This window comes from Ovis canadensis, chromosome X, assembly GCF_042477335.2.
Source record: "Ovis canadensis isolate MfBH-ARS-UI-01 breed Bighorn chromosome X, ARS-UI_OviCan_v2, whole genome shotgun sequence".
Lineage (NCBI taxonomy): Eukaryota > Metazoa > Chordata > Mammalia > Artiodactyla > Bovidae > Ovis > Ovis canadensis.
This window is the reverse complement of record NC_091727.1, coordinates 39524995-39552344: the sequence shown is the minus strand read 5'-3', so window position 1 is coordinate 39552344 and position 27350 is coordinate 39524995. Positions and strand designations below refer to the sequence as shown.

General features: G+C 45.1%; 1 protein-coding gene across 1 annotated transcript in view; it reads right to left on the bottom strand.

Moving 5' to 3' along the window:
- Positions 1–27350, bottom strand: part of TSPAN7 (tetraspanin 7) — a 128521-nt gene that overhangs the window by 18184 nt on the left and 82987 nt on the right. The window contains exons 2-3 of the mRNA XM_070289891.1: positions 5883–6071; positions 1609–1683 (exon numbers count right to left, since the gene is read on the bottom strand). Of these exons, the coding sequence (XP_070145992.1) occupies positions 1609–1683; positions 5883–6071 (264 nt within the window). The remainder of the gene's footprint in view (positions 1–1608; positions 1684–5882; positions 6072–27350) is intronic.

The window sequence follows — 27350 nt, the reverse complement described above, 5'->3', positions numbered from 1 at the left end:
TCCACTGTATTTTTTTTTTTTCAGTGAAAAGAGTTTAGGCAGCTGAGGAGGTTCAGGTCCTACATATCAGGAACCATGAAGGGTAAAGCCCTACATGGAACCCAGTCCCAACAGCACACGGGAAGGAGCTGGGCCTGGGGTTCACACGGGCATTGGGGACACCTCTTGGGCTATCAAGGCTGTGACTTTATCAGGTTTTAGGTCAGCTGAGAATAAGAATGGGGGGCTCTAACTTCAGATGCAGCACCCACATGAAACAGTTCTAGAAGTCCACCTTGGCATCTGAGAGGCCATATCTAGTAAAGACAAAAGCAGGGCTGTAGGGGAAAGGCACAGACAGTGCCTAAGGAAGGCTCACCAGACTCGGCCAAGCGCAAAGGCAGGGCCTGCGAGCAGCTGATGCCAGACTTCAGAAGCCCCAGTAACACACCACCTTGCTGTCTTTCTCACCTCCCTCTTGCTATTTCTTTCCATCCTAACACAGGTATAGCAGCTTCTATCTTTACTGTTATCTACAGCAGGGGTCCCCAACTTCTGGGCTGCAGACTGGTACCTCCTGTCAGATCAGTGGCAGCATGAGATGAGAAAGTAACTGCACAATGTCATGTGCTTGAATCATCCTGAAACCACCCCCCTACCCTAGGTCCACGGAAGAATTGTCTTCCACAAAATTGGTCCTTGGTGCCAAAAATGATGAGGACTCCTGGTTTAGAAGGGACAATAATGAATTTGGGGAGGGGGGTTAGAACCAGAATTTACTGTAGCATATACACTTTCTGACCTCTCATCAGTATAGACATCTGAAAAGTGATACTGCAGTGGCTACAGATCGTATGAGAGCATCCCATCTCTGCATTAGCATCTCTACATTTGTCTAGAGCAGCCTCAGCAATGGTACGTGGAAAGATGGCCACACGTGACACAGGACAGCTGGCAGTATCCTTGAAATGAGCAGTTATGATCACAAAACAGGATTCAGAATGATTTTCCACCAGCTGTAGAAGTCTCAAATTTTACATGTAAATGGAAAACAAAGTGCAGCTGTAGGGGTTTTCAACCATGACTGTCTTCTCTCCTTTGCCCCATATACCACCAAGCAAAGCCACAGGGCTCTTCACCCCTGGGGTGTAGATTTTACCCTGGTGGGCAAGGGGCGCCCCACAGGGACTCTGGGGGGGGGCAGACAGGAGAGCACAGGCTGCTCTGGAGAAATGGAGCACTTTGTCTTTGGCAAACGACTCATCTGGTTTGCCTTTGCCCTCTGAGAAATCCTGATATACAGACACACACTCGTGCCTCGCTGCAGAGGCTTTTAAGGTATTTAACCTATATGGAAGGTCACTGTTTTAAAACAAGCCAGAGAATCCTTTTATGTCGCAGCTAACTAAAGAAACAGTGAGGGTCAACAAATAAGGTTTCAGATTTGGTGAAATTCCTGCATGTAGAATTTTCTGGGCATTTCAGCTCACAGTAGGTGGCATTTGGAAACTAGCAAATATCACTGGAGATGCCAGCTAGCCTCTGTGTACCCTTTACACATTCCAAGAGGCTTTGAAAGTCTCCCCCCAGAGACCCTTGAACTGAGTTCTCCACTTGGTGTATACTCACCTCATGACGAAACACGAACCCTGAAATGCCAGCCACGAGCTCAGCCAGAAACACCAGGGACAGAAACATGGCGTACTGCAAGGCAAGCAGACATGGATGCCGTCAGACATGGTGGGAGCGAGCAGACTGCCTCTCTGGACTAAGTCTCTCCTTGGCAGAGGGAATTAGACAAGTTGTTCTATTCCCTGGGTGGAAAAGTGGGAAAACCTCCTTCACCAGATGTCCCCACATGACCCTCCATGTTAGCTTGCCTCTATTCAATACATATAAGCATCTGGGGGCACATGGGCCGAGGACAGTGCATCCAGGGACCAACATCAGGCCTCTCAGGTTGGCTCCACCGGGAGAAATCTGGAAGGGCGTTTTACAACTAAGTATCCATTACTGTGACTCAGATAGCAAAGAATCCGCCTGCAATGCAGGAGATTTGGGTTCAATCCCTGGGTCAGGAAGATCCCCCAGAGAAGGAAATGGCAACCCACTCCAGTACGCTTGCCTGGAGAATCCGAATGGACAGAGGAGCCTGGCGGGCTACAGTCAATGGGGTCATAAAGAGTCAGACATGACTGAGTGACGAACACTCTTACTTTTCTCATCCACTATTCTTCATGTTAGGCTCCTCGAGGTAGAGTGTGCTGGGGGAGGGGGGGCGTGAGCCCTTTATACCACATTCTTCATCAAGGTCACTTGGAGTCTGCAAGTTGAGAACACTCCCACCACCTGCCCATTGCTGGCAGCTCATTCAGGTTTTAAACTGTTTTGATTGCTAGAAAGCCTTCTTCCCCTTGGCCACAGTGGGCTTCCTTGTAACTTCCACTGGTTGGAGTCGGCTCTGCCTTCAAGAGACACCAGAACCAGCCCAACTTCTCTTCTATGCTACAGCCCTTTGCGTGAGAACCCAGTCACGGAGGGACCCAGCTGCTTCTCTCCCTTCGGGCATCCCCTCACATTTCCTTAAGCATATCTGCTATAAGTGTCTTCAAACCCTCTTCCTTTGTCAGAACGGCCGGGATATGCACAGGCGACATGACATCCTTCCTTGCTCTGGCCTGAATGCAGCCCTTGCAGCGATGGGCCTCTTACCTCTCTGTTCTGCGGACTCGATAGCCTTTTGAAAAGCAAATCGGCTATGCTACTGACAAATAATGTTTGCAAGCATCAAAAACCCTCACTGCTTCTTATACATTTCATGCTTCTTGTACTTTCCAAGGCGATTGTGTGTGTGTGTGTGTGTGTGTGTGTGCGCGCGTGTGCATGTACATGAGCATGTGTGCCCAAGTTCAGAGATATTACACGGTACTTATGAGACATTAAGGCTTTCCATTTTTGTGACTTTGAAAAGCAGATAAAAGGAAAGAGAATTGATTCCTTTCCTACAAGGCATATGTCTTACAATCTGCTGCTTCTCATCCTGAAATGAAATACACCAGTCCCGAATGTTGGGAATGGTCCTTGGTGATACCCTGGAATTTGGGTACCCTGCACATGGCCATATTGCTTACTTGTAAAATACACATCTGTGCATAGGATCATAAATTATTTCTCTCTGCTAGGGGCATCTATATTCAAAGGAGGAAATACAGCCTTAAAATGCCAGTTAGTCTCTCTGCACATTGAAAGCACAGGCTCTACCAAACACACAGTAATGAAATGAAGGCTCCATGTATACAACTTCCTCTCTCAACTTGGTACAATGCACAATTAGAAACACCTTTTACTCTAGGGAGAGTCTCACCCCAGGCCTAGACTCCACGAGACAGTACTGTGAGAGAGTATTTGTTAGGAGGCAGGTGGGAGGAAGAACTTTTGACTCTGTGGTCAGAAATCCTCCTGGATTTGAGTCCTGGCCATGTTGTAGAGTAACTGTTAGGCAACAGGCCACTGCTCTGAGCCTCCATAAAGTAAAAACAGTTATTTTTAGTTGTTTTGCAATTAATGAGGTTAAATGAGGACTGTAAAATTCTAGAGAGACAGTTAATCAAGTGACTTCTGCTTTGCTCAGCTAGATCAGCAGTTTCGCGTCCCTGGGAGGTTCTCTGCTTCTGGAAGCTTCCAGAGAAGAGCTGTTGCTCCTTCAGAAGGCCTACTGGGGAGAGCCTGCATTACATTCAGGTGGTAGGGTTCAAGTTTTCTCCAAATGAAAACACTGCACTACAAACAGTTCTGGCTGTGGAAAGAAGCTTCTCTGGGTTCCAAACCCAGGTCTGTGCATAGTTGGTGAACCTGCACAAGGATCACACACACCTCCAAGTCTTTATCACATAATATTGAAATACAACCTGCACTGTACAGTGGTGGTGAGGAATAAATAAAATGTAGTACGCCCACAGGACAACACTGAGCAGGGAACAGGAACCAACCACCCCCACCTCCAAACTTCTCTATTCCCCAAAAGGCTTGTCAGTAAGCTCGTAAGTGTTAGGAGAAAATGGAAGCGTGGTGTGAAACCACCTTCAGAAGAGGCCAGAGATGACTGTTTCATTGTTGCAGGCCCTCTTCTGTTTCAGTCATAGTCTTTAGGGTGGAAGAAACCTTGGTGATTTAGTCCCATAGCGTTCTTTCATAAATGGGGACAGAGGCCCAAAGAGGTTGCGTCCTTGCCGTCAAGACTTAAGCCAGTTAGTGTCAGGGCCTGTCAAAGTCTCCAAGTCTCTTCCCTTCTTGTCTGGACAGGTGGATTTGCAGAGGTCTCTGCCTCTGGAATTAATTCTCCCCTTGCTAATCACTGTACCCAGGAAGAGGGTCTCAGCCCTGCCTGTGCAATAGCGCCCCCTGGAGAGCTTTCAGGAAAATATGCAGCCAGACCCTCACCACCATAGATTCTGGTTCCATTGGCTAGGGGTGGGTCCCTGGCAGAGCTGCCCAGGTGACTTAGACATGAATCAAAGTTGAAGACTACCAACCCTAGACCAAAGGAAACACTAGTGCCTGTAAGAAGTGAAGGTTGACTCAGGGGCCTAGTGGAGGTGACAGCAGCAGAAGTGCCTCAGTATGGTCTCACTACAGCTTTTCCACCAACCTGGAGATCAGTGGTGTCCAGGGCATCAGCTTCCCGCATGATCTGCAGGGCAGAAAGTGGCCAAATCAAGCACAACCCCCATGAGGCTGTCAACAAAGAGACTGGGAAGATGGGTCCTTCGGAGTGAATCATCTTCACACCCATATCTGTCACTAGACAGTATTAAGGGTTACTACAATCTAGGGCTAAACAAGAAAGGACAGGAGACACAGCACTCATGGAATCTCCACTCTCCCCTTTCAGAGAACAAGAAGTCTGAGAGACATCCTTTTAAATAAAGTTGTCTTTTGAGGAGAGCCCCTTGCGGCCTTTTATCTATGAAAAGTATTGAAAGTGTTAGTCACTCAGTTGTGTCCAACTCTGCAATCCCATGGACTGTAGCCCACCAGGCTCCTCTGTCTATGGGATTTTCCAGGCAAGCATACTGGAGTGGGTTGCCATGCCCTCCTCCAGAGGATCTTCCCAACCCAGGGACTGAACCTGGGTCTCCTACATTGCAGGCAGACTCTTCACCATTGGAGCCACCAGGGAAGTCACTTTTATCTATGAAAATCTTCCACATTAATGGACAAGAGAGTAGAGAATTAGGCAACTGGTCTACCAAAAAGTTGAGACTTGCAGTAACCATCTTTCAACAGCTTGCCTTACTCTTTGGGAAACATCACTGCTGTGCTTGTCCTATTACCAGGTCCGGGTAGCCAATACTTGGTCCCATATCAACCCTCTATTGAGTGGGGAAGCTCTGGCTTAGTTCAGCTCCCACCACATGGAGCCAAGGGATGCAGATGTAGAGGAGAGCACGCCCGTGCATCCAAGCACGGCCAAGCTCAAGGAGGCAGAAAAGTATTTTTCCACTGGGAACTTGGGCATGAAAGGATGCTTATGTTCAAGATACTGCCTCACCCACCAAGGCTGCATATCACATGCTTCAAGAGATTTCTAAGACTGAATTCAAAACTAGAACAGGGCATCTTGCTCTAAATGGCTATAAATGGCTTACTGGAACTGCTGGCCACTGCTTTGTCATCATCTACCTCGAGGGACCAGGACTGGATTTTTTGTGCCAGGCTGTGTCTGGGCTTGTCTGTCTCTCTAGGGGACTAAAGGGTAGGTTAGGTAAGAGTCTGGACTAAAATTAGAGTCAATGAATATCAAGGTCTCGTCTGCGGCTTCAAGAAAGGCCACTTCGCTTTCACGTGATTTGCATTTTCACAAAAGAGAATCCGAAAGCAGTATTCCACGTTGACCTACTCACCAGTTTCAGCATCCATGGGCTACCACGGCATGTGGCAAAGCATCCAAACAGGCCAAACACGACGATGGTGGTGCCAGTGCCGATGAGCACATAGGGGGCATTTGTGGAGTTCTCGGCGATAAGGGAGATGTAGGTGCCCAGAGTAAGTTTGCCCCAGACTCCAACGGCCAGCAGGATCACCCCAGTGATCTGAAACGGGCAGGAGGGAGAAGGGACAGTAAGACTGCTGCTGAGAGACATGAGAATCAACACCGAGCAACGTGGCCAGAATCTGCAGACTCCAGTTTCCGGGGAACAAGCAGACACTTGCTGTAGGAGTCCCTGAAGCACTGCGGAAGGCCAGAGCCCAGAAGCCAAAGCCATCATACAGGAAAGACACTGCGATTGCGAACAATTCGATCTGTCCCTTACCCAATCCCATAGGCAGGTACCATGTTAACTGGAAGTCAAGCCAACATTCAAGAACTTAAAAAAAAAAAAAGCTGCTTAACACATTATTGGACTTCCCTGGTAACTCAGTGGTAAAGAATCCTCTTGCCAATGCAGGCGGTGTGGGTTCGAGCCCTGGGGTGGGAAGATCCCCTGGAGGAGGAAATGGCAACCCACTCCAGTATTCTTGCCTGGGAAATCCTATGAACAGAGGAGCCTGGCGGACTACAGTACATGGGGTTGCAAAGAATTGGACACAACCGAGCAACTGAAAACCAACAACACATTATTGACGCCACAGGCGTTATCTTCTGTAAAAATCTCTCGGTCAGGTCAACGATGTGTTTAAAAGTACATCCTAATACAGGTCTGAGCACCTTCCCAGGTCTGGTCTGAGAGCTGCTGCTCAACACAGAACTGGGCACGACCACAGTGAGGACATCAGCTGACCTCTTCAATGGCACATGTGTTTATGGAATACTTTAAGGATATCCTGCATGATGTTTTCAAGAACAAGGTGACCTTCTTTGACTATCATGACAAAAATCTCTACAAAAGCAAAACACTGAAAGTATTTTTGAATCCCTGTTGATGTGCTGCCTTATTTGTGATACTTCATTCATTATAAAATAACAGAAGAATCTGAATAGTTCCTGGAGTTAGCTATAATACGATTTGTCAAATTGCTCTGATTGGCCCGAAGGAAATCCCCACAGTGTACTAAACCACAGCACCGTCCATCAGTCGGGCCCTTACTTCAGGGCATAGACTTGGGGCTGTGCACCATGTCTGACTCTCCAACCCTTGCAGGTCACACACCCTGGCAGCCTTAGCTACTGAAGCCAGCTGCTGACTTTGTGTCTCTAGCTTCCCAGTCCGCCTCTCCCTCAGTATACCAACAGCTGAGCAGCTCATTTGAACAGACATCCCTCCAACTGCCACCACTTCTGACATCTTATAAGGCTTGAAAAGAGGCCTGAGTATCCACGGTAGCCCTTCTGCACCTTCTCCCACCCTATTCCCTGATGACCGACACCAAGGGCCCCGCAGGAGATGCGGCTTCGATCCCTGGGTTGGGACTGAAGGAGGGCATGGCAACATACAGGTTCTTCACTCTACTAAATCTATTGCCACTTGTCAAGTGAGGAGGCAAATAATAAAAAGAATGAACTAATGGATGGAAGTAGAGATGATTATACGGAGTGAAGTAAGTTGGATAGAGAAATCTGCCTGCAATGCAGGAGACCTGGGTTCGACCCCTGGGTCAGGAAGATCCCCTGGAGAAGGGGATGGCAACCCACTCCAGTATTCTTGCCTGGAGAATCCCATGGACAGAGGAGCCTAGTGGGCTACAGTCCATGGGGTAGCAAAGAGTCGGACACGACTGAAATGACTTAGCAGGCAAGCAAGCACAGATAGGTAGACAGACAGATAAATATCGAGTGAGGAGGCAAGATAAGAAACTGAAGAAAATCTGTATGAAACAAATAAATACCAGCCTCTCCAAGGTTTCCCCTGTCAATTAATATACCGTTCCTTAATGTCTGTAAGTGAACACAGGCTGCACGAGAATCAAATGCCTGGACCAGTGGATCTCCAGGACTTTCCCTGTTGACACTTCCTTCTGCAGTTTGGAGCCATCAAGCTCCACCATCAGATTGTTTCTCTGTGCAGGAAAAAGAACAGACCCTCCACCTTTCCCCATATCATCTGACAGTGGGCTTTGGCAGTTTGGGGAAAGGGATCAGTGGAAACAGCAGCAGCTTGGTGAATCTCCCCTACCCCTACTTTGGAGAACCATCACCATGAAAGACAGAAATAAAATCTTTAAAGTAGAAAAAGGTCAAGGAATTTGTGTTACTTTTATAAGGTGAAGGAATGTGATACAATTTTGAGGAGAAAGTGTTTGACACTAATATTTAGGAGAAAGCGGCCCAATGGACGTCTACCGCCTTTGAAAAGTCAAGAGGGATGGCCTTAGTGAGTTAGGAAAACCAAGAACACATTTGTTGTCAAGAGTTCCAAGTCCTCTGCTGACACCTGGTGGTTGCTAAAGAAAGTACCTCCCTTGAACACCTTTTCTGCCACTCTAATCCAAAGGGAAACAGAATGCTTTTCGTCCACTAGAATCAAAATAGAAGATTCAACTCTACTCCTTAGAGGTAAGATTGCAGTGAACAGTAGGTAGTATGGACGGTGCCATCTTTTATTACTCAACGCTTAGCACAGTGCCAGGCTTAGAATAAATGCTTAATATTCATTAACAAACACATTTTCTTTTTCTGGGTCTTAGACCTCTATTTTATAAGAGTCTTTCACATGCCAAACAGTTGAAAAACTTTTCCATCAAGTAAATACTGAGAGGTAACTTAAAATGAAACTAAAGAGAATCTTTCTCCCTTAATTCCCTCTTTGGCATTAAGTGCCTGAAGATGTAAATATTAACAATGTAAGTGTAATGAACAAAACAAAAAATCCCATTAAATTAGCATTGTTTAGACTGAATATGCCTCATCCAGACACCTGTGATTTCATATGATTGTCCCCAAAGATTTAGTTACCCTTCATACATACACTGAGTAGCTGTATTCTATATACTATTATTACCAGTTATCATTGGAACATGATGGCTTTAAGGCAAGTGTATACTACTCACCAAGTATAAGAGTTTGATATTATCTTTTACTTCTGTGGCCAGTGATTTCATGAAGTTCATTTAATAACCTAACAAAGATTATATGCAGTATGTCAAGGTTAACACAAATCCTGATTTTAAGACAAGCAGTATTAACATTTTTATTCCTTTTCTTTCAAAAAATAATTTCTGCAAATGTAGTCATTGCTTTGAGTATAAAATGTCTCCTCATATAATATCAACTTGTTAGAATGTGCATATAATGTAAATTATACAAATAATCCTCTTTTAAATTTTTTGGCAAAAGGACTATTTTTGCAGACCTCCAAGTGTACCTCTTAAAGACTGCCACTGGGCGCAAACAAACACAACAGTGTTAAGGAGAAAGAGGAAAAGCATAAGCAGACAAGGGAGGAAAGGGGTTAGGTCGAAATGGACCCTGAAGTGAGTTAAAACTGTATTTGCTAGAAATAGTGGTGGTGGACTTGGAATGAGCCTTGGAAGAAGTTGCCAGGTAGTTGTAGGCGAAAAAAACACAAGCAAAGGGCTAAAGAGGCAACGCATGTGAGCATGTGTTGAGTCATGTCCGACTCTTTGCGGCCCCTTGGACTGTAGCCTATTAGGTGCTTCTGTCCGTGGGATTTCCCAGGCAACAATACTGGGGTGGGCTGCCATTTCCTTCTTCATGGGATCTTCCTGATCCAGGGATTGAACCTGTGTCTCCTGCATTGGCAGGTGGATTCTTTACCACTGCACCACCTGGGAAGCCCCATAAAACACAGCAAACGAGCACTTACTTACATCTTTCCTACTATAATAATGCTTCTTAGCAAGAAAAAGAAACATACTATAGGATTTTCTTTCCTTTCTTTTTTTTTGACCACACCACAGGGCATGCAGGATCTTAATTCCCTGACCAAGGATCGAACCTGTGCCCTGTGCATTGGAAGTGTGGCATCTTAACCACTGCACCACCAGGGAAGTCCCAAGATGTTCTTTCCTTGAACCCTGCTAACACACACAGCAACACTCACGCCTACATGTGCCTTGGTGAGCACCCACAGAGTACAAAGTAAAGAACAGGTTCTCTTGATCTCTCTCTTATGCACTGGGCTGCAGTGAATAAGTGGGTTCAAAGCTCACCAAGGCAATTTTGAGTCTCAGCTCTCAAGAGGCCTTAAATTCTGAAATCAAGCAGCATGTCACTGACTTGGCTTTCACATGGAACTTTTGCTTCCTTCTCAGAAGAATCAATTTGCAAGAGGCCAATAGCGCAGCCAAGGAGGGGACAGATTAGAGCCGAACCCACGCTGAGTGGCCTGGTGAAGGCCCTGCCACCTCCGTGCTCCCGCATCGACCACAAACAACGAGGGCAGGCCTGGTGCCCACCAGCAGCAGCCAGGCTGAATCTGGTCTTTTTTAACTCCCAGCATCTCATGGTGGCTCAGTATTTTCTGCGTGCCTGCAACACAGTTCAAAATATACGGGGAGCGGAGCACCTCCTGCTACTACTAATTTAGGCTTGGTGAGGAGACTGAGAAAACTGTAATGGCAGCATCAGAGAAGGTAGATCAGAGCTAGAAAAGTTTTGGTGTGATCACATTACTTGAAAATTATACTGAAAGAAAACCATAGATGGGTTTGCCACTGTACCAAGGGGTGTCTGAAATGCTCCGGAAGAGACTTCCTGAGGTTTATGTTCATCTTGAAGTGGATACAGAGGGGGAACAGATAGCAGAGAGGAATGAGCCCCCTGCTTCTGACAGGTCAGCACTGCGGACACTGGGAAGTCTCCTCACAGCACCCTCATCCTCAGAGAGTGGCCAGGGACATAGCAGTGCCATCCACTTCACACACCCAGAAGGCTTTTTTTTAATTGTTTTATTTTTAAAATTTGTATTGGGGCATAGTTGATTTACAATATTGTGTTAATTTCAGGTGTACAACGAAGTGAGTCTCTTATACATATATCTACTCTTTTTTTAGCTTCTTTTTCCATATAGGTCATTATAGAGTATTGAGTTCTCTGTGCTATACAGTAGGTCCTTATTATCTATTTTATATATAGGATTGTATATATGTCAATCCCAGTTTATATGCCCACATGTATATGATCTCCCAATTTATCTCTCCTCTACCCTTACCCCCCAGTAACCATAAGTTTATTTTCTGCTTCTATAACTCTACTTCTGTTTTTGATAAGTTCACTTGTACTCTTTTATTAGATTCCACATGTAAGTGATATATTTGTCTTCCTCTGACTTACTTCACTCAGTATGACCATCTCTAGGTCCATCCATGTTGCTGAAAATGGCATTATTTTGTTCTTTTTACGGCTGAGTCGTATTCCATTGTATATATATACCACATCTTTTTCATCAAGAGGCATTTTCTTGAGCCTACTCCCTTTCTGCACGCAGACCACAGACCTCCTGATTCAACTGTAGCCACTCCTCTCGTGCCCATGAAAGGCTGTGCTAGGTTTGGGTTTGACAGAGTAAAACCCACATGTTTTCTTTTTCTTTAACTACACAATATACTAAATAGGAGTTTGTGGCATCATTAGGATAATGTGAAGACGCTCAAGTAGAAGGCGGGGCTCATGAGCCATGTATTATGAAATTCAGGGGAAAAAGATAACAGAAAATTGAACTCTAGAAGCACAAGCTATCTAGAAGCTGCCCCCTTCCCTAAGAAGCTCTATGGGATAGAAAACACAGAATCTAAAGCTAACAGAAATGAACAGGCAGAAGAAACTGTGGGCAGAAATCTCAGCTAGGTAGCCATTTTAAGTGAAAGCCACAGTTCAATTATCCCAGAGGTTTATAGGTTAATTCACTCTACACGACACCCAGATATGGGGAAATGTTCTTCCCTCATTCCAGATGATTCTGTAATTCAGGAAAAAATGTCTGACACAGAAACTCCATATACATCATCAATAATGAAAACCCAGGTCCTTGGAAGTTAGGGTTTAAAAGGAAAAGTATCCAACCAACTCTGCTTTCAGTTCACTTACGCGCACGTGTGTGTGTGTGTGTGCTGAGAGGACGGCGGGGGAGAGCAAGTCTTTGCAGTTTGCTGACCTGGTTTCAGAGAGATGGATAAAGCAATCAGAAAGACAGAGAAGCCAGCAGCTTCCACCCATGAGCTGATGGAAGTTTACTTCTTAAGTGTGAAGAAGTAACAGTGTAAAGCTGTCATATTTACAACTTAAGCTATTATTATGAGTTATTTGTATTAATGTTTAATACGTTCAAATAGACTAAGGACCAGGATTTACTGGGGTTTTTCAGTGGGCCTGAGGACTCACATCAGATGAGCAGCAGAAAGAGATTCAACATATTTAAAAGGCAGGTGAGTGCAAGAGCTCTAGAGTTGGGGTTACAATACTAGCACTTCAGAAGCAGTTTTGTCACTAATAAGCCGTGTGACTTTGGGCAGATTGCCTAACCTTTCTGGGCCTCAGTTCCCCCTTCAGTAAGATCAGGCGGTGGGAAAACCTGATTGCCGGGGCTTCCTCCAGCAACTACACTCTGATACAACAAGTCCGAATTTCAAACTTGACATGCCTATTCCCTCTGAAATGCATTTTTACATGTGCCACTGGGCAAATAAGCACCAGGAAGTTTATTAGTTCCTCCCTGTGACTGACAAACCATCAGCTGTGGGGACAGGAAGGTCAATTCATTTCTGGATTCAAGGCTAGTCAACTGTTCTGCCAGCTTTCCAAGGTGACAAGCGCTTGCTGGGAAAGAGAAAAAGGGTCATGCACTGTAGTTATACCCAGACATCCAAGAATGTGTAAGATCACCAGCATATCAACAAGCTTTACTTTTTATATGAAGATGACACTGTCATCTTAAGAGCAATAAGATATATGCATTGTGCTATTTAGGAGCCTGGTGGGTTCCAGTCCACGGGGTCACACGGACTTAGTGAGCAAACAACAATTTCTTTCTAGGCAAGTATATTAGCCAATTCAACCCTGTGATCTGTCACTTTTACGTTTACATGTGCTTGGGTGAATGTGTACATGTACAGAAGAGGACACACATTCCGTGGCAGGGAGGTTAGTGGTATCATTAAAAAGATTTAGGGAAGTTGTGAAGAGGAAGATAAGAGAACTGAGATGCTCTTAAATGCTGACTTGTTAAGACTGAGTTTGAAGGCAGCTGTGGATGTGGGACTGGAGTTCGGGAGGGAGTCCGAGATGCAGGTGAGAGCTGAGGCTGGAAGTGACAGTGAGGGAGGGGTGTATCTCAGGAAGCGGAAGCAGACCACATTGGTCAATAGCTTTTACCAGGGGCCGGTGTGACTGGGCTTTGTGCTCAGCCCAGGGGAGTCCAGCTGGGGACTGGCTCATGCAGGTGGCTGGCTGGAGACCAAGCCATCTCTCTAATGTCCTAGAGACCCAGAAAGTAGTGGAAATGGATCAATAGGGTCACAGTGATTTCTGAATTAAAAACTGGGTCTGAACACATTAGAGACACCTGAAATAGGCCTATTACAGAAAATCAGGGCTCTGCCGCTGCTCAAGTCATAATAAAGACCACTTTATCAAAATACAGCCTTTTACTAGCTGAAAAACTCACCCCCTTCGAATGCAGCCCAAGCAGTTCCACCTGATACTTACTTCCATTATTCAACAAAGGGTCATGGGAAATTTGCAAACATGTTATTAGGGACTCTGTATATCCCATTAGGAAATGATAAAGAATGGGCAGTCCTGCATTGGTTTCACATTTCCTGGATATTATTCTAAAAGATTCTGGACTTTAGGTCTCCACCCTCTTAAACAAATCTCTTAAGAAAGGCCCCAGAATAAAAAAGAAAATCCTCCATGTTTATTAGCACATTGAGAAATATTCCATTGTATCAGGCAGCTTTTTCTGAGCCTCTTGGCGTGGATTTTTATTGGTAAGTATTACTGTTTCTGCAAATGTTTAAAACAAACTGAGGGCTTTTATTTACACTAATAGGAAGCATCTTACTCTGACTTCCAGTCACCAGGAGCATGTAAAAAGAAGAGAGCAAACCAGAGGTTAAGACTGTCTGGATGTAGTTCAGACCTCTGGTTTTGCCAATGACTCAGATATTTAAATAGATGGCATATAGGTGAATGCCTGTTAAGAATGAGGGCCAGAACTTACAAGGAGATTTAAGTACTTAGAAATCAGGACCAGCTGCAGTGGCTAAAATGACAGAAGCTCAATGTTGGGGGGACTCGCTTTATGCCACGCCTCCTCCATGGAACCCCCAAGTTGATCTCACTCATATTTAAAGTCTGCTGGGCCAGTTCATACACAGAAAGGCAGGAGAGTGGCAGGAGTCCCAAACCGTAGCCTCCTTAGCAAGGGCCGACCAACCAAAGGAAGAGCTGTGGGCAGACACCATGTCCCCTCATCAGTGCTCTGAAAATAGGGATCAAATTCCATGCTAATAAGAAAAGATATTTTAAAAGAAGTTCACATCAGGATAAGTGTATAAGCAAGAGTTACAAGTCTATTACTGATGTGTGTTGACAGACAGTTGGTGCTGACCACGCATTTATCTCGTATTGTTGTATTGCCCTGTATTGCCTTGCATCTTGTTGTATTGCCCTGTATTGTTAACTGTGTGTCCATCAAGATTCGAAGGGTCTTATGGGAGGAAATAAGGTCCTTTACGTCATTTGTCTCCATCAAAGCCTCACCCACATCCTGCGCCTGATTTTCCCAGACAACAGCTCAATCAGACATTCTGTCCTAAGGCCTTGGGAGTCACTGCATGGGAATGAAGCCAGTTAAACTAGTCCTAACAATTATTCCTTAAACACGACCCAGAATGCCAGTCTGTGACCGAAGAGCACACGTCTCTCTCGGGATTATGTTGTTGAGCAGATTTAGCTTCCTGGGAGTTCTGTTTTTTTTTTTTTTTCCAAAAGTGAAAACATTCTTTGCATAATTTCTATATGAGATCATCATCTTTCAAACATCTACACCTATCCATGTGCCTTATACATACAGGTAAAAAGGAAACAGAAGACTCTGGAAGTCAGTCGGTGAAGAAATCCCTGAAAGCCTGTGCTCTAAGTGTTGATGGGGGTGGAGGCGGTGGGGTGTTAGAGGGAACTCATGCCTTTTTGCAGGTGAAATTGGATAAGACATCATGCCAGATGACATAGTATTAAATGAGTAAAAACATCATCTGTGGGAGAAATGTGTGTGTGGTATTCAATAACAAGATTCTTACACCAATGATGAGATAGTGTTGTCCTTCTAGTGGTCCTAACTTCCTCCTGAGATGATTTATGGGGGAAGAAAAAACCCATTTCTATTAGCGATTTAAGTAACTTCCAACATCAAATATCTACACTGCATACACCAAGTAAGACACACAGAGAGGGGCCTTCCACTGGTGGTCCAGTGACTAAGACTCCACACTCCCAACACAGGGGCCTGGGGTTCGATCCCTGGCCAGGTAACTAAGTGCTGTATGCTGCGACCAAGAGTTCACACGCCACAACGAAGACACAGGCAACCAAATAAAGAAATACTTTTTAAAAAGACACCCAGGAAAACTTCAGAAGTGGAGCAGGATACTGTGGGGGAGGGGAATTAACCTCAGTCATCTCAGAAAAGTACAAAGAAGACACTTTGCCATCTCCAGCAGTATTACTTAGGCTACGCCACCATCTCCTCTGTCTCTCCTTGCCTCCAGCTTTGCGCCCATGCTCTCTTTTCAACCCAGTCGGGGTGATCTGTTCAAACCAAAGTCCTTTACTCAAAACTCCTCCCCTTCCAATTAAAAATAAATTTTTAAAAAATTCAACAGCAAAAAAATTCTTCCACACATTCCAGGTTTCAGAACCAAAGCCAATGTTCTCAGCCTGGCCTGCAGGACCCTACTTGACCTGCACCCCTTGATCCTCCTCTGACAGGACCTCCACCGGCTCCTCCGTGCTTACCACACTTCAGCTCCACAGGCCTCTTTGCGGCCCCCACCACTCCTGACCTGGTTCCTCCTCTGAGACTTTGAACTTGCTCCTTCCTCTGCCTGGACTTCCAAGATCTCTCATTCAAGTCTCTGCTCCTCATGGGCCCTTCCCTGATGACTCTTCAAGCGAGAACCCTGGCCTTCCAGCGTTCCTCATTTCCTCCTTTCCCTGCTTTATTTTTCTCCACTGTACTTATCTCCTTTGAACACTGCTGAATTTACTTTTTTTTTTTTTTTTTTTTTTGGTCACACTGCATGGCACGCGGGATCTTAGTTCCCCAATCAGGAATCAAACCCGCACCCCTGCAGTGGAAGCGTGGAGTCTTAACCACTGGACCTCCAGGGAAGTTCCTTAATTTACTTTCTTAGTCTGTTTCCCAAAAATGAATGCAAGCTCTGTGAGGGTTGGGAATTGGGCCCTGTTTTATTCATGTAGCCCCAGAGCCAAAAGAAATGCCCACTCATAGTAGGTGCTCAGTAAATAGTTGTTAAGTGATTGAATATAAGATGACAGGCAAGTGAGCAAGGGGAAGCTTTGGAGGCCATGAGATGGGTCGGCACTAAGGAAGCCATGTGGTGGACTTGACTCTTACAAGGCCCGGGGAAGTTGCCCTGAGATACAATTCAAGTCTTTGGCCCATTGGCTTCTTATCCAGCACATTGCTTCATCCGTGTCTGCTTTTGACCACAATGGGGACTAAGTGAGAAAGCATGGAAGAGTCCCACCTAAATCCATCACCACTAATGGAAACATAAATCAAAGCCTTAGCATGCTGTAACTCCACGACTATAATTGATGATTGAGAGTTGAGAGAATAAGCAGTGCTTACACCAGCAAGATTTCTCTCTCTTTTAAAAAGAAAAATGTACTATGGCAGGGGGTGGGGGAGACAAGCGCTTACTATGTGCTGGGCATGAGCATGAGGCTAAGTGCTTTAATGCTTTATCTAGCACAATCCTCCTAATAACTCTATGAAACTAGCCTGAGGTGGTCACCACCAAGTGGCAGAATAGGTACTCACAGTACTGGCCCTCAACCATTGCCTTCCCTGCACGTCCTTTAAGGTGGCCTGCTTAAGTATCTTTCTCCCAAACTCTCCACAATTAACAAAGAAAAGCTCACAAGCCAGTATCCTGCATCCTGGCACAGAGGCCAGGTTGGATTCTCAACCCTGAGAATTTGGCTGCCAGAATTAAAAACTCAAATCCGCAGGCTGGTTTCCAATTTATTTATCTAAAAAATGCTGTCCATTATTTCTCCCATTTCAAGCAGGAAAAGCTAGAGAAATGGAAACATGTTCTGTTCCAGCTATAGCTTGATACTTTAAAAAACAGGAGACGAAAAAAAAAAAAAACAAACCAGATGTGTATATGGGAATGAGCCAGAAAGGTTAACAATCACAAACATCAGATACAAATCTGAAGAATCAGTAAAGCTTGACATGCAAACAGAGAACTGTAGCATGTGCTGGGGAAAGTTAAGGTACTTTTGGGTTTGGGTTTTCCCCCAGAGAAGAGGAATGAGAGACCATGGCTGAAACACACATGAGGAGAACCACTATGGAGCTGTGGAGTCATCTGATTTTCAAAGTAGGCGTGACCCAAAGCGATGGGCTGAGTCACCAGCTGAGGTAGCGGTATCGTATCTGACTGCCCTACAGCCCGGAAGGGAGATGCGATCAGTCCTTCATGAACTAAGGGCACAGTTCAGAAATACACTTAACTGGGTGTATGGGCCTGTGATGAATGGCATTTGCTGAGTAAGTGGTGCAGTGGTAGAAAATCTGCCTGCTAATGCAGGAAACACAGGAGGCATGGGTTTGATCCCTGGGTGGGGAAGATCCCCTGGAGGAGGAGATGGCAGCCCATTCAAATATTCTGGCCTGGGAAATCCCACGGACAGAGGAGCCTGGCGGACTACAGTCCATGGGGTCGCAGAGAGTCTCAGGACTGAGCACGCACACTCTGTGCTCTCTATATAGGGTTGTCACATTTACTAGTCATCTGTTTTGCAGATAAAAAGCAGGCTGTGAAAACTGAGGCTCTGAAAGGTTCAGCAATGTGCTCAATCAAAGCCACAAAGCTAAGTGGTACAGGCCTGAGTTAAATTCATCTCTGTCCTACCTCAAGGCAGTTTCCCAACCATCACCATCTCTGCCTCCTGTGTGGGTCACCTTCTAGAGCAGGGGTCCTCTTGGCCCAATATTACCCAGTCCTTGGTCCTCCCCTCTAGGTGGGTGAGCGACGGAAAGAGAAGACTGGTTTTCTTTACACTGCCCCAGTGCACCTTAAGAGGGCATGATGAGAAAACCAGCTTTCTGAATCAATTTCCATGAGCTCTTTAGGCAATTTCTAATGTTCAACATGCAGGAAATATGGGAAAAGGCAGGGATGGGAAGAGATGGAACTTACAGGCTGCCCCTGGGAGCAATGGTCTTCCCGTTCTCCTCTCTTAGGGCCTGGGCCTCCCTCCCCTAAGCCCCATACTGGGCATGTTCCAATGGATGAATGGGGCTGCATTCCAGATTACTGATACACTAGTGTGTAACTCAGAATGCATTTTCTGTTGGAAACTGTATTAGACCTGGTACCTGTGTTAGTAGGCCAGTCTTCAAAGGTCTCTATTTAAGCCAGTAATGGGGAAAGTTAGAGGGAAAAAGACTGTTGTCTCCAAACAAGGAAGTCCTATGGATGGGAAGCTAGCAGCAAATGCAGAATTGCCTGAAAAGTCATTCTGAGCCTGCCTAGTGCCCTGGAAGCCTTCTGCTTTTCCTGGCTGATTACCTCCCTAGATTTTCATACATGAATGAACAGTACCTGCAGCAACACAGGAACCAGGGCAACCACTTTCCCAGACTCCAAGCAACCTTTCCTTCCTTTTTTTTTTTAAAGAAGTCATTTTAGTGTGTGTGGACCTTTTTTTTTTTTTCTGGTGTTAGTTCTAGAAAATCCTGTAGGTCTTCACAGAACTGTTCAACTTCAGCTTCTTCAGCATTAGTGGTTGAGGCGGAGACTTGGATTTATTGTGATGTTGAATGGTTTGCCTTGGAAATGAACTGAGGATTATCCCAACCATTTTTAAAGTCTTTACTGAATTGGTTACATTATTGCTTCTGTTTAATGTTTTGGTTTCTTGGCCGCGAGGTATGTGGGAATCTCAGTTCCCCAATCAGGGATCGAACCCTCACCCCCAGCATTGGAAGGTGAAGTCTTAACCACTGGACCACCAGGGAAGTCCCACAACATTTCCTTTGATCTGCAAGCATAAATGCTAGGCCACACACTTCTGTCACATGAAGAGTAAGAGCAATACGTGCTCAGTGAAATGACATCACAACTAACATGAACTGTGTTCTTTAAAAAGGGGAAATGGCACTTGAAGGAAGGTTTGATTATTCTAATCCCACCATCTTCCCCAGGCAAATAGGCACACTCTCCACAATTTCTCAGCCAGGCATTCCTGGCTGGCTTTCAGCATCAGTGAAGCTGGTTAAAGATAAATGTACAAAGCTACAGAGGCAACCCTCATACTTTTCACATAGAGGAAAAGACTCTTTCAAAAACCTGACATTGAAAGTTAAAAAAAGAAGGTGTCCAATAAAATGCTACTAGTAATGGTGTATTGCATCAGAAATCTTTTCTCTCTAAAATAAGTACATAGCTTCTCAGAAGAGCTGTGTGATTAGGACTTGGTTATATGTGGACAAATGCAGCGCCACTATTTACCCGAAGCTCACCCCTGCCTGTCACAGGTTGCTTCTGTGTGCTCGACCCTCCTGCCCCAACATTGCCCAACCAGGTCCTCCAGACCCTTCAAACACAACTAAATTGCCCTTTCCACCCAGAGGCTTTCCCTGATGCTCCAAGATAGTAATCATTTCCTTAACACGATTAGGATTCATCACCTATGTCATATGACTGTCATTTCACTGGGTTGGTCAAAAAGTTCGTTTGGGTTTTCTATACCATGGTAAGAAAAAACCAAACAATTTTTTTGGCCAACCCAGTACCTTGCACCCTAAGCTTCTGTGAATACCTTCCCATTGAAGGTGGGAATCCCTTCCCACTGGAAAGGAGGGGTTGTGAGCAGGCTACCTGGTCAGCCTCACTTTAAACCCCCATACTCCACACGAGCTAAGGACCAACAACATTCCTTCCTGGGCGCCAGCAGAACATTCTGCTGGCGACCAAGTCACTGCCCCATTTCCAGCCCAACCCCAGATGTGCCCCTCGAGTGTTAACTATGACATTGAGCACTTGCTTTCGATGACTAAATGTGATCAGAGAGAGCGCTTTCATAGCACAAGCCTTATGGAGGACAAATCAACAGGCACCTGACCTTAGCCCTGAGGTTGCTGAGAGGGCCTGGGATGCGAGAGGTGGGTGGGGGTCTGGACAAATAAAAAGGACTGAAGACACACCGACAGTCGGGTGTGGTACCCGCATCAAATGTTAATGCTTGCCTCCATGTTGTGCTTAGAAACAAACATGACTGCCGGGGGCTCTGGCAAATGAGCTGTTCCGAAAAGTCACCGGGCACCCCAAACTCAGGGGCCACTAATCTAAGTCCCCTCTTTCCCTGACAGGTACCATTTACCTTCTTTTGAAAAACAGGCTTCCCATATATGGGAAAAGACTCTTTTTTGAGTAGATATATGTATAACTGATTCACTTTGCTGTACACCTGAAATGAACATAACACTGTACACACGCCAATAAAAATTTAAAAAAAATTAAAAAAGCTTTTTAAAGGCTTCCCAGCAAAAAGCAGAGATTCTTCCCCACTGACAGAGAGTACTGGCTGAAAGTGACTGCAAGGAACATGTAAGGGACGAGATCAGCTGAGGCCCCCATACTCCACACGAGCTAAGGACCAACATTCCTTCCTGGGCGCAGGGGAAGCTGTCAGATCTTCTATGTTGGCACTCAACGTCAAGAGCCATTGAAGGCTTGGCACACACTGTGAGTGACTGCCTTGCTGCCCAGGTGGGCCAGCAGGCACCATGGGTATATTGTGACCTCGGAGACCAACAGCTGTTGTTATTTTTGCTAAACTCTTCTTACAACTCGTCTGACCTCGCATTGTTCAACAAGAAAGTATCACAAGCCTGGACTGCCAGGTTGCAGGGAAAAGTGTTACCAGCCATCTGGAGCAAAAGGGAGGGGTTTCCTTGAGGGCCCTGGGCACCCTAGGGGGCAGCTCTGGGGGCAGGTACCAGGGACGTACCCTTTCCCTCCTCTAGAAGCAAGCACTCTGGCTTGTTCCTCCATTGTACATCTGCCACACTCCTCTCCATGTGTGACAAAAGCCTCCCTTGAGAACACCACCTAAGGCAAACATCCAACAGAGATTGAAGGACACTGATTTCAAATCTGTGGAGGAGAGAATGTGAGGGGTCCAGAGTCAGGTCAGGCGACCTCTGACACGACCGGCTGCGATGGGGGCAAGACCATGTCCCCATGCCTCATCTTACCTGAGACTTTGAACTTGCTTTTCCCTCTGCTTGGACTTCTAAGATCACTCATTCAAGTCTCTGCTCTTCCATGGGTCCTTCCCTAGTGACTCTTTAAAGTGGGAACCCTGGTCCTCCAGCATTTCTCACTTCCTTCTTTCCCTGCTTTATTTTTCTCCACTGTACTTATCTCCTTTGAACGCTGCTTAATTTATTCTTTTTTTTTTCCACCACACCACACAGCATGCAGGATCTTAGTTCCCCAACCAGGAATCAAATCTGCACCTCCTGTGAGCTGGGCAACGCACTGATCAGCCTGGCCTTCCTCAGGGAACAAAGGAGAGGGGCTGCAACGCAGTCTACCTTCTTGGCCTCGCTTTAGACGCTCTATAATGTGTGCAGCACCAGGACATTCTGGGGGAAGAAAAACCAAGTCACTGCCTCTTAAGAGAGTGCCATCACCAGCACAAGCCTTTGCCCAGAAGAGGGCCTGGGGTCACCTCAGTCGGGCAGCCAGAACCAGCTTACATGAGCGTTAAGTCCTGACCCCTAACTGAGGTGCCTGGTGGGGAAAGTACACCGTCAGCAACTCCCAGGAGGTCAGATCCTGTCCTAAGCTCCTCCCTCAAAATGTGGCTTGGGCCCTTGACCACACCTGAAGCTCACTGCCAAGGGACCTCAAATAAATGAAGACACAACCCTAACATAACATGTAGGTTCCAGAACAGACTCCACTCTATGGACCGAAGCCATTCTCTATTAGATCTTCCAATGGGGTTGGCGGGCTCCCGCGGACACCCTCACACCTACACTGCCCCTGTCGCCACAGTGGGTTAGAACCCAGCCCTCTTCTGAGGGTGTTGCCAATTCAGCCGACAGCGGCTCCCACAACTGCAGCCGGGACTCTACCGACACGAGGATGAGAGCTTGGCTGCCGGGAGAGAAATGGGCAACTGTGGAGAATACTGTGTAGGAAAAGGCATCCCGCTGTGTCTCAATCTGTTAACACAACCATTTGGGAAGATGCAAGAGCCTGAGGACCAAGTACATATGAAACAAGCACCTTCCAAAATGCTGCTAAGTCACTTCAGTCGTGTCCGATTCTGTGCGACCCCACAGACGGCAGCCCACCAGGCTCCCCCGTCCCTGGGATTCTCCAGGCAAGAACACTGGAGTGGGGTGCCATTTCCTTCTTCAATGCAGGAAAGTGAAGTCGCTCAGTTGTATCTGACTCTTAGCAACTCCATGACTGCAGCCTACCAGGCTCCTCCATCCCTGGGATTCTCCAGGCAAGAGTACTGGAATGCAGTGCCATTTCCTTCTCCAATGCACAAAAGTGAAAAGTGAAAGTGAAGTTGCTCAGTTGTGCCCAACTCTTAGTGACCCCATGGGCTGCAGCCTACCAGGCTCCTCTGTCCATGGATTTTCCAGGCAAGAGTACTGGAGTGGGGAGCCATTGCCTTCTTCCAAAATGCTAGAGGGTATTAATTTTTTTTAAGTAAATGATACAGTTAAAAAAAAAAAAGGCAAACAAGTCTGAGGTTGCACCAGGGGCCCCATTACACCACAGGGATAACATAATATTGGCATCTGTTGATTCCTCAGTCATTTAAATTGCAAGAGCCTAAACTAACCTACATTGATAGTGATCATAAGAGTGATTATCCACAGAGGGGATGAGACTAACAGGAGGGGGTGATAGAGATGATCTTTATCTTGATTGAGATGTGGTTTGAGGGAGGATTGCAAAACACAAGGAGAAAAAGAGTAGGGAAAGAAATGGTGTTATATCATTATTAGAGACAGCAGGAGGAAGAAAATGGCTCTTGGATCTTACGTAAGTAGTAACATTAAAATATCACCTCATGTCTGAAATGTGCTTTGCCATCTCGAAAGTTTTTTCATTCAGAAAATTCCACCGAATACTCGTAACAACCCCATGAGGCACACACAATTCACACTGCCATTTGCAAGATGAAGGAGCAGGTGCAGAGAAAACTAAGTGTTCACCAAAGTCCCACATTCCGTAAGGGACCAGTTCAGTCCCTCAGCCGTGTCCAATTCTTTGTGACCCCAAGACAGAACTAAAACCCAATGCCCCGGTTCAGAGGCCAAGTCCTTTTGATTATACCATATTAGTAACTTTTATAAACTAACTTGCCTGACACTTAGTTTATTAATTCATTTTATTTTGTGTATCTGACTTGGGCTTGAGTTGGTTCTCCAAACATGAAGTTCCTCTGAAATGAGCTTATTAACAACATCACCCTAATGTATAGGAATCAGGGTTGACAACCTGCTGTCAACTACAGAACTCCATCTGTGCTGAAATCCGGTGTCTAGGGCTCTCAAGTAGTCAAACCCTGAGAATAAAGACTCCAAAGCAAAGAGTTAAAATAAAACCTATTCAATAAACACTGCTACAACCACGTCAGTTCATAAACTGTAGTTTCGATCTGTCTTGAAAGTTTCCAAGTGTCCATCTTGTCATTTTTTTTGTCGTGTCATATAATTTTATTCTTCTCTCCTCTTTTTTTATATTGAAGTATAATTGATTTACAATATCATGTTAATTTCAGGTGTAAAGTGATTCAGTTTTACATATGGTGGTGGTTTAGTTGCTAAGTCATGTCCAATGCTTATGGACTGTAGCCCACAGGCTCCTCTCTCCATGGGATTTTCCAGGCAAGAATACTGGAGTGGGTTGCCATTTCCTTTTCAGGGGATCTTCTCAACCCAGGGATCAAACCTGGGTATCCTGCATTGCAGGCAGATTCTTTAGTGACCAAGGAAGCCAGTTTTACATATGTATGTACACACACACACACACACACACACACACACACACACACACACGCTTCTTTTCAGATTCTTTTCCTTTATGCTGCTGCTGCAAAGTCACTTCAGTCGTGTCCGACTCTGTACGACCCCATAGACGGCAGCCCACTAGGCTCCCCCGTCCCTGGGATTCTCCAGGCAAGAACACTGGAGTGGGTTGCCATTTCCTTCTCCAATGCATGAAAGTGAAAAGTGAAAGGGAAGTCGCTCAGTCGTGTCCAACTCTTCGTGACCCCATGGACCGCAGCCTACCAGGCTCCTCTGTCCATGGGACCCTCCAGGCAAGAGTACAGGAGTGGGGCGCCATCACCTTCTCCTCTTTTCCTTTATAGGTTATTACAAAATATTGAGTACACTTTCCTGTGCTGCAAGGTAGGTTCTCATTGGTTATCCATTTGATATACAGCAGTGTGTGTGTGTCAATCCCAACACTTTGTCATCTTAATAGCTTGCAAGCAGTAGTGGTCAGGAACCGATCCACTGTGTTTTACATTTCCAGTAGCCCCTAGTATGGCACCCTGCTTACAGTACCCACTGAACAAATGCTTGTTTTATCAATAGATTTGGTATCTTTTCAAAATTAACAGGGTTAAAAACAGAATCCTGTGACACAAAATTCTGTATCACAGAAATGTACTTCAGTAAAACTCAGGACAAATTTACTATGATGGTTTGTATGTTAATTGTGTGTGTCCTCTCCCTTTAATCCAGTGGGAGAATAATTGACAGAGTGTAACCAAAGGTCTCTAGCTAGTGAAACCAACCTGTCAGAATTTCTGTGTTAGAACAGCAGTGAGGATAATTTTTCAAATGTTTGCATTTCTAGCTGAGTATCATCAGAAGAAAAGCTCTAGTCAGGACAGCCCTTTTCAAACTTCAATGCCTATCTTTTCCTCGGAGCATCTTAATTCTCTCTGAAGGTCAGATGGCTTTGGGGTTGAGTTATCTTTAAGACACACATCAGTTTTGTTCTTTCTAAGTGGAGCACACAGGGATGTAAGTGACCCTAGTAAAGAACTCTTGAGTTGCGACAACCTGCTCTCCCATGGGTACCAATTTCTGGCAACAAATATTCTGGAAGTCAAGAGAGCAAGGATGTTGCAATGGTGCCAGCTCACTTGCTCTCTCTGAAAGGCGAAAATTTTAAAATCGAGTAACACCCCATTCAAATTGCACTTGAATGCAATGATTTAAAATTTACAGACATTTCAGTTCAGAGGAATGCAAATAATTACAGCACATAAATCACATCATTATGTGCTTAAATTGTGAAGCCACTGGAGCATCTGATCTTTTAAAATTATACTCCTTTTGGCAAGCACAAAAAAGCTCATGCCCTCCTTTAAGACAATCTGGAATTTCAAAAACTCTTCCAAGCAATGGTAAGTGTGAACTCCTTTTCTCCAGCTACACCCATCACTCTCATCTGGTTTCTGACATCTCTGGTTGAGGACCTCCATTTTGCACATACCCATCCCTTCCCAATCCTTCCACTCAAAGCTACTGCCACCTTAGGGAAAGAGTAAAACCAAATGCGTGCTCAGTCACTCTGTCGTGTCTGACTGTGACCCCATGGACTGTGGCCCACGAGGCTCCTCTGTCCATGGAATTTCTTGGGCAAGAATACTGGAATGGGTTGCTATTTCCTCCTCCAGGGGATCTTCCCAGCTCAGGCACTGAACCCACGTCTCTTGCATCTCCTGCATTGGCAGGAGGATTCTTACCAACTGTGCCACCTGGGGAGCCCAAAAACAAATGCCATCTTCACAAAACCACACAGCTCTACATCTTCATTTCTATGAGCCAACTGGCCACACCAAATTTACTAATAAGACCCACAGCCACATTCCATTCTCCACAAAATTGTGGGGCTTTTCCTTTCATTAGTGAACATGCAATACAAATGCTATTAGAGCAAAAGCTCTATGGTCCTGTATCTATATTTTTTGCCAGAAGACTTTCCCCAAAGCTTTACAGGCTTCATTCAAAAACATGCCACCAATGGCCAGATGAATGACCAATAGTTATAAGCTGCATGAGCTGTTCGTGAATTTTGGAGACTAATCAACCCCTTATTGGTCATATCGTTTGCAAATATTTTCTCCCATTCTGAGGGCTGTCTTTTCATTTTGTTTATGGTATCCTTTGCTGTGCAAAAGGTTTTGGGTTTAATTAGGTCTCATTTGTTTGTTTTTACTTCCATTACTCTGGGAGATGGATCAAAAATATAATTGTTATGATTTATGTCAGAGTTTTCTGCCAAGATGTGGTCCACATAACACAACGGAATATTATTCAGTCATTAAATGAATGAAATGCCGCCATTGGAAGCAACATGGATGGACTTAGAGAGTGTTATACTGAGTGAAGTAAGTCAAAGAGAAATATCATATGATATCGCCTGTATGCAGAATTTTTAAAAAATGATACAAATGAATTTATTTACAAAACACACAGACACTCACAGGCTTAGAGAACTAACATGGTTAGGGGAGGGGGGCAGGCAGGGGGAAAAGGATAGCTAGGGAGTTTGGGATGGACATGTACACACTGCTATATTTTAAATGGATAACAACAATGACCTACTGTATAGCACAGGGAACTCTGCTCAGTGTTATGTAACAACCCAAATGGGAAAAGAATTTGAAAAAGAATAGATACATGTATATGTATAACTGAGTCACTTCACTGTACACCTGAAACTAACACAACATTGTTAATCAACTATACTTCCATTACAAAAAAGATTTAAATTAAAAAAAAAATTTTAAGTCCATAGTTTTAAGTCCATTTGACCAATAAAAAGTCTGAAACTTGTCAGTTCAGTAACTTGTTGCCAGGTGACAGACATGCAGGACTCTAAGTTGAACAAAAATTGGGCAGGTACCAAAAAACACAACCCTACACTTCCGAGCTCTTCACGTGTACAATGGCTCTATTATTTCATGAGGTTGATGAGTGGTTGAAACACACAATATGGCTAATGTACTCAGCAGCCATTCATGCCTGATAAGCAGGAAATGTTAAACAAAAATCACATCGATTCCACTGTTATTCTATTAATATTGACCTTATTAACTCTTTCAAGTATTTCCGCAGCCATGTATGCTACCAAGAACCCGGACTGCCTAGAAT